The 12020-nt window shown below is 50.2% G+C and overlaps 1 protein-coding gene across 1 annotated transcript in view; it reads right to left on the bottom strand.

Moving 5' to 3' along the window:
- Window positions 1-1695: 1695 nt before the first annotated feature.
- The window catches only part of wtip (WT1 interacting protein), a 29050-nt gene continuing 18725 nt past the window's right edge, over window positions 1696-12020 (bottom strand). The window contains exons 3-8 of the mRNA XM_069902010.1: window positions 6938-7005; window positions 5553-5615; window positions 4870-5000; window positions 4566-4617; window positions 3995-4063; window positions 1696-3467 (exon numbers count right to left, since the gene is read on the bottom strand). Coding sequence (XP_069758111.1) covers window positions 3324-3467; window positions 3995-4063; window positions 4566-4617; window positions 4870-5000; window positions 5553-5615; window positions 6938-7005 — 527 coding nt within the window. The 3' untranslated portion in view covers window positions 1696-3323. The remainder of the gene's footprint in view (window positions 3468-3994; window positions 4064-4565; window positions 4618-4869; window positions 5001-5552; window positions 5616-6937; window positions 7006-12020) is intronic.

Below are 12020 nucleotides of genomic sequence, written 5' to 3'. Positions count from 1 at the left end.
AGGTACATTTTTATTTGATCCATCACTAGATGCTCGAAGCATTTCATAATGGTGGAGGCCAGTGCCATTGGGCAGTAGACATTGAGGCCTTCTACTGTCACCCTCTTTAGTACTGGGATGATAGAAGGTAGCTGCCTTAAAACCCATGAGGATGATGGACTGCTGCAATATGTTGAATACCTTATTGCTCAGGACCCACAGCAGTCCCTGACATGGAGGGAACACAGATCCACTGTGCAGCCATGGTACACCCATGGTGGAGGAGCTTGAATGCCAATCCAGCCCTTTTCGTGGATGCTGTTAATAGGGAGGCAGTGTTGGCTCAGAGCTTCAATGGAGAATTAGGCCATTCAGATCATGACTGATGTATTTCTACTCTCAACCCCATTCTCCTGCCTTCTCCCTATAACCTTTATTCCCTTATTAATCAAGAACCTGTTAACCTTCAGTAGTCTGTGGCAATGAATTCCATCGATTCACCATCCTCTGGCTGAAGAAACTTCCATTCAGATACTGTGGCCTCTGATCCTACTCTCCACCTGCTGGAAACAGTACATGTGCAGAGGTTTCCTGTTCTCTCTGTGACCACATGGGCTTCCACAGACCAGACACAAAGGTCAGTGGGTTAACTGGAAATGCCACCACTGTTCCAAATTCAAAAATATTAGCAGAACATACATATCTCATACAACCCTGAGATTCTTTTTCCTGCAGCCCCAGCAGAATATCTATTTAATGATCATTCAAAAAAAAACCAGACTGAAGGAAGACATATAAACAAGAGATAAATATAAACAAATGTGGAATCTGCAGGGTTTCATGTTTAGTGTAGCATGACACTGTTACACCCAGGTTCGAATCCTTTGCTATCTGCAAGGAGTTTGTATGTTCTCCTCCTGTCTGCATGGGTTTCCTCTAGATGCTCCACCCACATTCCAAAAACGTATGGGGTTGGTCAGTTAATTGGGATACACAAGGCTCCTAGCCTGGAAAAGGCTTCTACTGTGCTCTAGTGTTTTTTTTTGAAGTAAGGATGGGATTAGTTGGCATAGAAATAATGGGCCTTAAAAGCCCTATGGTGTACAGCTCCCAAACTTTGCTGATTGGACAAGTCAAATCATCTTCCCATTATCCATTGCAGAGAATCTGCCCCCAACAAGTCCCCAGGCTACCTCTGCTTTGTACAATACACACAGTGCTGAAGAAACCCAGCAGGCCACACAGCATCCATGGAAAGCAACAGCCATTCAGTGATTCAGAAGTACCCATTGCTGGGTGCTGCGTGACCTGCTGAGTTCCTCCAGTACTTTTGTATATTGGTCCTGTTCTCCAGCCTCTGAAGACTTGTTTACCAGCAGTTGTTTACAAATTCTGTCTTCATCCGTGTTCTCGACAAGAACACCTTTCCAACCTCTCACCAAAGCACCCTGCCTCACATCTGCTGTGGGCCTGGAGTCACATGTAGACCCAAAAAGGCAAGGAAAGCACACCCTCACTGAAGGAGTGAGTCTTCATACATCCTTCAGCCCAAGAGAATGAGCTTTGGACTCCCAGGCAGGGGCTCAAAGTTAAAGACAGATCAGCCAATACCTGAGAGGGAATAGTCTGGAGGGGCCGAATGGCCACTTTCCTTTCCCCTCTCCCTCAGACATTTGATGTCACCTTCATCCAATCACAGAAAACTCAAGGTCAAAGTTAACTTACAAAAAAAAATTTTTATTTGGAAAAAAAAGGCAGATTATATCTAAGGTTAAGTGACCTTTGACATTTACAGGTTTAATAATTTAGGTTGATATTATGTGGCTTTACTTTTAAGATAAATAACTCTACATCTCCCTCTTTAGCTTCATCCCACCCAACTTCAGCACACTCCAGCCCCAGCTGGAGGCTCCGGAACCAGGAATGAATGGCCCAGAATTTTCTGGGAAACTTCCTCCTGATCCCATCACTCCCCTCCCACCCAAGGGCACCAACTCCTGCTGGCTCCATGGGTGCAGATGACCAGCAGGGCCAGAGTCCAAGGGACAAGTGTGAGGCCCACCCCACCCACCACAAAGGGAAGCCGTGGGAGGGGTCAGAGAAGGCAGCATCCAGGGTTGGGAGATGGCCTCACAGAGACACCCATCAACAGCCAAGTCAAGGAGCACCTGGGCCTGGCTGGGGTGGGGGGAGAGGAGGAAGCAGCTCAACAAGGAGGTAGGTGCTGAGGTCAGTCCAGGACCACAGCCTCACCTCCAAGCAACATGAAGAGCTGGTCATGGGCAGGACATCCAGGGAGGGATGGGGGCAGACTCGGAGGTGGGACGGGGTGGGAAAAATAAATAAAAGGTGGAGGGAGGTTTTGAGAGATGAGAGATCGATCGCGAGAGGTGACCAGCCTCAGTCGCTTGACTGGTCCACAGCAGCCACAGGGTCCTTGTGGAGTGAGACAAGCCTTCCCCTTTAGAAGACGGAGACCATCGCAAACCTGGCAGCCAACAACCTCGATCTTCGGACAAAATTAGGAAATGGAAAAGTTCGTGGGGGTGGGTCAGGGTGAGAGGAGGGGATAGATCCGAGCCTGTTGAATTATCAGTACAAGAAAATGTACCGAATTAGAAAATAAGACGTACATTTAAAAAACTATTACAAAATTACAAAGTTGGCCCCACTGTACGCTGCCACTGATGGGCAGTTTTTAATATAAAATGCTTGTGATTTTTTGCATAGTCTATGTGCCTGGATGTTGTGACTTGTACAGAAAGGATTAATTAGAACAGCTGGATGGCATGTTAATAAGTGCATGGTCCCCATCACACAGAGGTCAAGTTTCAAGGCTTTCTATGTTAGGTAAGAGCGAGCACAGGGAAGCTGTGCAAACAAGTATCTCACAGAAGCCCCTTCTTACCATAGGGGCAACCAGGCTTTGGTCACTCAGGAGATACCAAATTCAATAGGTCCTCGTTCGGAAATCTCTGACTATCGGCTGACAAAACTGACGAGCCACAATTGGTGCTGGGTGGTCCGGCTGCCACCCATGAAATGTGAGCATCACTGGATGGCATTGGCCAGTGCCCCGAGCCGGGGCACGCTCACAGTGAATCTTCTCTCTGCCAAACCCGCAGCTACTCGTGATGTTCCGAGGTCCCGGCTGGTGGACATTGTAGTCCTCAGGGTTCTGGGGGTGGGGGGGGAAAGGGGAAAAGATGCCAGCGAGTTTCTTGGGTTGCGGTTAGATAGGGGGTGGGTGGGGCGGGGGTCGGAGAGCTCACAGTCCAGGGTGCTTCGGCTGTCTCCCTGGCACGCCCGCTCCTCTCTGGTCAACATAGGGTTCCGCCCGCCAGTCACAGCTCAGTGACATGCAGCTGGAAGCTGGGTGCCGGCTGTGGGACGCAGATCCGACGCATGTGGCAGCTGTGGCACAGCAGGTGCCCCTCCAGGGGGTAACATCGACAGCCTTCCTCATCGTTCAGCTGCAGACCACAGTCCTGGGGGGCCGAGAAAGCAAAAGGTTAATCCAGGAGGTAGAGAGAGAACTTGAGCTCACTTCAAACTCCAAAACCATTAGCCCCATCTATCCGCTATCACTCATTCCGCCCCCCCCCCCCACCACCAAAACCTGGTGTACCCTCCTCCCACCCAGCCCCTCACTGCAAGGAGAGGGAGGGCCAGATAGGGAGCACTGTGAACCACCCACCCTTCTCTCAGGGGTTTAATCCACTTTTCCAATGCGTGTTCCTGGCTCCAATTGGGACCTCCCTGCTGTCCACGAGGAGCTGTGGTCACTCTCAGGGACAGGAATCTGGCTGTGGATATCACAATGAAGGAAGTGATGGGTCAGAGGGTGGGCTCAGGCAAACCCCTCCTACACTAGGACCATTCCCCCCAAATCATTGACACCCACCCACCCAACCCCAATTCCACCACACAATGACGCCCCCTCATCCCCAACACCTCCTCAGTCAGAGCCCCTCCTCAACCCCAGTTACCCAAGGGAAGGCTGTGTGAGACTGACCTCGCAGTGGTAACACTCCACATGGTAATCCTTGTCCATCGACACCACCCGGATTGTCTCCTCCGAACCCTAAAATCAGACCAACAGTGAGGAAGCCCCGCAAGACCACCACACCTTCCCTCCCATGCACTCTCTTCAGGGAGAAGGCGGCTGAACGGGGTGGGGGGGGGGGATGGGGAGAGGAGAGGGGGAGAGGGCGGACAGGGGGGAGGGGAGAGGGCGGACGGCGGAGGAGGGGAGAGGGCGGACGGCGGGGGAGGGGAGAGGGCGGACGGCGGGGGAGGGGAGAGGGCGGACGGCGGGGGAGGGGAGAGGGCGGACGGCAGGAGGGGAGAGGACGGACGGCGGGAGAGGGGAGAGGGCGGGCGGCGGGGGAGGGGAGAGGGCGGACGGCGGGGGAGGGGAGAGGGCGGACGGCGGGGGAGGGGAGAGGGCGGACGGCGGGGGAGGGGAGAGGGCGGACGGCGGGGGAGGGGAGAGGGCGGACGGCGGGGGAGGGGAGATGGCGGACAGCAGGCGAGAGGAGAGGGCTGACGGTGGGGGAGAGGAGAGGGTGGAGTTCTGACAGTACCTGTGCCGGCAGAATGGGATGTCCGCAGGATGCGCACTTTGGTGCAAACACCCTAGAACAGAAAGTTGCTGCACGTTAGACATGACAGACCCCGAGAAGATAACCCCCCTCCCCGCCCAAGTCCACCTCCTCTCTGCATGTGCTCATGATCCCATCTCCCACCCAAATCCGTCCATGATCCCACCACGCCCTTCGCATACCTGCAGTCTCAGCCCCACCCCCCTAACCTTAGGCACGCATCTGTGGTCCCAGCCCCCAGCTCTGCGCGCCCAGTTGGATGGGGTAGAAGAGGGGAGCTACTTACGTGTGGTAGTCTTTCACACAGTAGATGTTGTTCTCTAGGTCCACAGTGAATGGAACACCATCCAGACACTCGTTACACACCACACAGCGGAAGCAGCTCGGGTGATAGGACTTGCCCAGGGCCTGCAGGATCTATACAGTCAATCCAGAGGGTTAGTCTTCTCCATGCACTGCTCAGAGCTGCCAAACCAAACACCCCTCCCCTTCCCAGCGCTTCCCACCAGCCCCTTCTCCCACCCATCAGTTCTTCCCCTCACAGCCACCACTTTAGTCATTAAAACTTCAAAGCCCCTTTCTTCTTCCTGTCCCTATATCTGTCCAAATACCTTGCAACATTGTAACTGTGCCCACTCTTACAGCTTGTTCCAGATACCTACTATCCTGAGTGAAGATTCCCTTCACGTCCCTCTTAAATCACTCTCCTCTCACCTTAAACCTTGCCCACTTTATGCATAACTTTCATTATTTTATAAATTGTGAAAGATCCACTCTTTCCTTTCTTAAGTCCTTGTCTCAACTGCTACTTTCTAAGGCTCTTTCTATTAATAGATGGATAACCAGGACCAGGCCCTTTGACAGGTATACTGACTGGCCCAGGCCATTCCAGAGCTGAGGAAAGCCCATGCAAGGCTCAGGATTCCATCAGATGGAGTTCTTCCTCCTGGGAATTCCTACATTCCTTACCATCTCCATTATCAGATGTCCACATACAAAGCACTTGTCTGCCGTCTGCTGGAAGCCAGAGTACTGTCAAAACACAAAGGTTCCCTTCAGAAATTCTGCATTACCATTGGGCACAAGTTCAACTCAAAACAAGCTGGGGTGGGGTGGCACAGTTTGGGGTAGCAGGGTTAGCACAGTGCCAGCGACCCAGGTACAAATACCACGCTGTCTGTAAGGAGTTTGTACTTTCTCCCTGTGTCTGTATGGGTTTTCCCCAGGAGCTCCAGTTTCCTCCCACCATTCAAAACGTACCAGGGGCTGTGGGTCAATTGGGTCTAACTGGGCAGCACATGTTTGTGGGCCAAAAGAGCCTGTTATCGTGCTGTATGTCTAAATTTAAATTAGATTTTAAGTTAAATTATATATTGGTGCACCAAGACCTCCACGAACTCACCCTCTGTCCCAAGACCCTGACCACCCTTGGGGCTCACTGCACCTACCCAGGTCAACACCCTTTCCCAACTCAAGTGCAGAGCTCCAGTTCTGCAGATGCACCACACAGCTGCCCCTGGCAGGGTGTGACCACCTGATACTCTGCCCTGGGAGCAATCTGGTCACCTGACTGGATATGACTGATATTCAAAAGGTGTTCAGGGATATTTTATCCCAGCAACTGTGGGCAGATCCCTCCTCCACCTCCCCCCCCCCCCCCTCCCCCCCCCCCCCACCCCCGCCCCCAATCTTGGAGAGTTTAGGCACTCACAAGGCAGCTGCCATGGACCACAGCATTTAAGGATGGAATTCCAGAGCCTAATGAAGGCAGGGTTGCAAGGAGGGAAAGAGAATGGAGCGGAGTTTGAGAGGGCACTAAGGGGGGGAGGGGGAGCGCAGCTCAGAGGGGGTCAGGCAGTAGAAGTGCTAGCAAAAGGAGTGCAGAGGTGGAAGGGTTGACGGACAGGGAGTGGAGGTGGCAAAGGGGAAGGGTTGATGGAGGGGATGGGGGAAATGGTAGTGTTGATGTGAGTGGAGGTGGAGGGCAGTGTGATGAGAGAGAGCGGTGGGGGGCAGGGTTGACAGAGGGGATGGGGGGCAGGGTCGATGGGATGGGGGGGACAGGGGTGAAAGGATGAGGGGGGTGGAGGAACAGGGCCAGCAGTGGGAATGGAGAGGGGGACAGGGCCGACAGAGAGGATGGAGGGGGTGGGGACAAGGCTAACAGAAGGGGTGGCGTAAGTGGTAGTGTTGTCGGAAGGGAAGTGGAGATAGGGTGGGGGCAGTGTGACAGAGGGGGAGTGGAGGTGGAGAGACACCTCCTCACTCTCTCACATGGTACAATATACAAAGTTGGGGTCCCTGGAGAAACAGATTGTAGAGAATTCGCACAGGCATCGTGCTGGCAAACTCACCAGAAAGTCTTCCTCACAGTATACCTTCCCATTCACGTTGTAGAACGCCTTTCCCCGTAACCTCCGACCTGTGGGTGGGTAGAAGCAGACAGTTAGGGGCATTGCTTCACGAACACATTTCAAGGGGGAGAAAAGGTGTCTCATCCACCCCCTGCCCCCAGGAGCTCTGATCAGTGGGTCAGGTGACCACTACGTTGTCCCTCAGCATGTGGGTGAGTGGGAGGGTCTGAGGGGACTGATGAAAGTATGAGGCAGTGTAACTAGATGTCTGATGTTCAGCACAGATTTGATGGGCTGAAGGGCCTGTTTCTCTGATGTATCTCTACACAATCACTGAACCCTCAGTCATGCGCACACATTCTCACGTAGTACCGGAACAGTGGAGCTGTCTAATCTCACCCTCTCTGCCAGGTACAATTCTTCACACAGCAGCTAGAGGCTAGAGCTCGAGAATTCCTCATCTCCCAGGGTCTGTACAGACATGGGCAGAGAAAATGTCTGACCCTAGCCATATCACTCTACCTCCCGCATGCACAGCCCAGTCTGACCCTGGCCACGTCACTGTGTGTCCCATGTGCACAGCCCAGTCTGACCCTGGCCACGTCACTGTGTGTCCCATGTGCACAGCCCAGTCTGACCCTGGCCTCGTCACTGTACTTCCCGCGTGCACAGCCCAGTCTGACCCTGGCCACGTCACTGTATCTCCCGCATGCACAGTCCAGTCTGACCCTGGCCTCGTCACTGTACTTCCCACGTGCACAGCCCAGTCTGACCCTGGTCAATGTGTTATTATGTATGTAAATAAGAACTACATTTTCCAGCATGCAATGCGCGTGGTTGACCAGAAACCGGAAGATGCATATGACGAGGGTGGGGAGGGGAGTCAGTTGAAGTAGCTCAAAGAAAATGAAGTCAGTTAAATGTTAAATCCACATAAAGTTGTTTTTTTCTGAAAGAACAAGCATAACATGGTATCAGGAGTGTCTGAGTAAGAGGAGACAATAGTTTGTAAGCATGAATAAGTTAAGTCCTCCCACACTGATGCAGATTACCGGCAATCTAACTGATATTTGGAAATGATTCACCATTTACTTAGAAGCTGGTGGAATGGGAGAGACCGGTGGAATGGGAGAGACCGGTGGAATGGGAGAGACCGGTGGAATGGGAGAGACCGGTGGAATGGGAGAGACCGGTGGAATGGGAGAGACCGGTGGAATGGGAGAGACCGGTGGAATGGGAGAGACCGGTGGAATGGGAGAGACCGGTGGAATGGGAGAGACCGGTGGAATGGGAGAGACCGGTGGAATGGGAGAGACCGGTGGAATGGGAGAGACCGGTGGAATGGGAGAGACCGGTGGAATGGGAGAGACCGGTGGAATGGGAGAGACCGGTGGAATGGGAGAGACCGGTGGAATGGGAGAGACCGGTGGAATGGGAGAGACCGGTGGAATGGGAGAGACCGGTGGAATGGGAGAGACCGGTGGAATGGGAGAGACCGGTGGAATGGGAGAGACCGGTGGAATGGGAGAGACCGGTGGAATGGGAGAGACCGGTGGAATGGGAGAGACCGGTGGAATGGGAGAGACCGGTGGAATGGGAGAGACCGGTGGAATGGGAGAGACCGGTGGAATGGGAGAGACCGGTGGAATGGGAGAGACCGGTGGAATGGGAGAGACCGGTGGAATGGGAGAGACCGGTGGAATGGGAGAGACCGGTGGAATGGGAGAGACCGGTGGAATGGGAGAGACCGGTGGAATGGGAGAGACCGGTGGAATGGGAGAGACCGGTGGAATGGGAGAGACCGGTGGAATGGGAGAGACCGGTGGAATGGGAGAGACCGGTGGAATGGGAGAGACCGGTGGAATGGGAGAGACCGGTGGAATGGGAGAGACCGGTGGAATGGGAGAGACCGGTGGAATGGGAGAGACCGGTGGAATGGGAGAGACCGGTGGAATGGGAGAGACCGGTGGAATGGGAGAGACCGGTGGAATGGGAGAGACCGGTGGAATGGGAGAGACCGGTGGAATGGGAGAGACCGGTGGAATGGGAGAGACCGGTGGAATGGGAGAGACCGGTGGAATGGGAGAGACCGGTGGAATGGGAGAGACCGGTGGAATGGGAGAGACCGGTGGAATGGGAGAGACCGGTGGAATGGGAGAGACCGGTGGAATGGGAGAGACCGGTGGAATGGGAGAGACCGGTGGAATGGGAGAGACCGGTGGAATGGGAGAGACCGGTGGAATGGGAGAGACCGGTGGAATGGGAGAGACCGGTGGAATGGGAGAGACCGGTGGAAGATGTTTCTGAATGTGATGGGTGAAGATGCCTTGGACATCTATAACAGTTTTCAAACTGATGAGACAGCTTTCACGTTGGACACTCTGATGACAAAATTTGAGGAGTATTTTGTTCCAAGTCACATTTGAAAAGGATGGAGTAGTGGCCGGACGGTGAACTCCAGCCCTCTCCAGAAAAGTCGGGAAAAACAAGAGAAAACACAAAGGCACAGAAATAAAAGTTACAGAAAAGTGAGTATAAAGGTGGAAAGAAGATGGCGACAAAAAAAGAAAAATCGAAAGCAACGGTAAGAAGAGAGGAAGAGAAGACAAAGGAGGAAAAAGGTGAAGGCCTTACCTGTCCGAAGAGGCCCGCTGCGGAGAGAGAAACCCGCTCCCTCAGGTCGGTAAATAATGGACTACAAAAATGGCTCGCAGAGCCGAGTAAAAGTGCGCAACCGCGCATGCGCGAAGTTTCGCGCATGCGCGATGCGAATGAAAAAAAAACACACCGACGGGAGGGGGGACCAGCTGGGGAGTCGATCTCCACAGCCGGCAACGACAGCTGCAGAACACCTGCAGCAAGAAGAGACCACAGAAGACAATAGAAACAAGAAAGAAGAGGAGGAAAGGGCAACAAAGAAACAACAGATGGTCAACCCAGAGGAAGAAGAAGAGGAAGAGTATGGTGAAATAGAAGAAGAAAAGAAAGGCAAGGTAAAGGATATACTTGCTCTTATTAAAGGATACATGGAGTCATTTAAAGAATGGCAAACACAGGAATTTAAGGATTTAAGAAAAAGAATAAACAACACAGAAGAGAAAATAAATAAAATGGAGATGACCTTAACAGAAATGGGAAAAAAAATGGACAAGATGGAAGAGCGGGCAGTAGCAGCAGAAATGGAGGTAGAAGACTTAAAAAAGAAATTGGAGAAATCTAATAAAAAAACTAAAGAGACACAAGAACTACTAGCTCAAAAAATAGATACAATGGAAAACCATAACAGAAGAAATAACATAAAGATAGTGGGCCTTAAGGAAGATGAAGAAGGCAAGAATATGAGGGAGTTTATAAAAGAGTGGATCCCTAAGACCCTAGGATGTCCAGAACTACAGCAAGAATTGGAAATAGAAAGGGCACATAGAGTATTGGCCTCTAAACCACAACCACAACAAAAACCAAGATCTATTGTAGTAAAATTCCTAAGATATACTACAAGAGAAAAGGTACTGGAGAAGACAATGGAAAAAGTAAGAGAGGGCAACAAACCACTGGAGTATAAAGGGCAAAAAATCTTCATTTATCCAGATATAAGTTTTGAACTCCTAAAGAAGAGAAAAGAGTTCAATACAGCAAAGGCAATTTTATGGAAGAAAGGGTATAAATTTATACTAAAGCATCCAGCGGTATTGAAAATATTTATTCCAGGACAACAAAACAGACTATTCTCGGATCCAGAAGAAACACGAAAATTTGCAGAACAATTACAAAAATAGACTGAGGGAGGAAGACGGGTAATGAGAGTTAAAATGATCACAATTGATATGTATGTGGGTAAAGACAAAAATAGACTGAGGGATGAAGACGGGTAATGAGAGTAAAAATGATCACGATTGATATGTATGCGGGTAAAGAGGTATAAGAGTGAATAGAGACAAGGAGCATACATGAATGTATCTGTACTTAGAGGAAAATATAGATAGTATAGACAAGAATTAATAAGGGAAGGTAATGGAATAGAGAGAATAAGGAGGGAATTAAAAGAGTGACCTTTGTGACATATGAAAAGTGAAATCTTTTCTGGGGGAGGCGGGGTGGGGGGAAATAGCGGTCACTGCAAAATCAGTTGACGCTTGCGAGTGGATTCGCAAATCCAAATGGAGAGGGGAGATGTGGTTGTCCGACAAGGGATAAAGGACAACTCAGGAGGTGAAGGGGAGATTGGGGATAAATAAGATAGAAATAGGAGAATAAGGAAAATGTTGGATGTTGTAGGAATGTTGTCTTATAAAGAGTTGAAAATAAGAAAACAGAAATGGAAAAGGAGGAAAGGTAATGATGGAAAAACGGAAAGAGAAGATAAACAAAATATAAAAGGGCTACGCTGAACTATATGTCTTTAAATATTAATGGAATACATAACCAAATTAAAAGGAATAAACTACCAAATTTAAATGAATAAATGTATTCCATTAGAAAAAATAACATATTGGTTAAGAAATAATATTGAAATATTCGAACAAGTATAGGAGCCTTACATTAAATACAATAGCGAAAACCTACCGGGGACAAACATTACCTAAGTTGATGGAAGGAGAAGGAAAGAAAAGAATGGACTCAGTAGAATTTCTGGTGTAATTTTGTTGAATGACAACATTGTCTGACTGGCTTAATGCAACCTAGATTGTATACCTAAAATGGATGAGGGGGGGGGGGGGGTGGGGGGGTGGTTTGGGAGGAAAGGGGGGGGGGGGAGAAAAAGTCACTGTATATGTGTGAAAAAGAAATTGTGTATATCATGGCTAATGTGATTTATGGTGTGAAAAATAAAAAAATTAAAAATAAAAAAAAGTCACATTTGAAAAGACTCAAGTTTTTCTCCTGTGACCAGAAACGAGGTTTCACCTTTGACCAATACTCAGCTGAGCTTCACACACTGAGTAAGTCCTGTGAATTTAGAGATTTGAAAAATTCACTCATTAAGGACAGAATAGTTTGTAGAATCCCAGATAATGGACTTAGAGAAAGATGGTTACGTGAAAAAGAATGGACTCTGGAAATGGCTGTGAATATGTGTAGGGCA

The sequence above is a fragment of the Narcine bancroftii genome, chromosome 10 (genome assembly GCF_036971445.1).
Source record: "Narcine bancroftii isolate sNarBan1 chromosome 10, sNarBan1.hap1, whole genome shotgun sequence".
Classification (NCBI taxonomy): domain Eukaryota; kingdom Metazoa; phylum Chordata; class Chondrichthyes; order Torpediniformes; family Narcinidae; genus Narcine; species Narcine bancroftii.
This window is presented reverse-complemented; position numbering and strand designations above follow the sequence as displayed.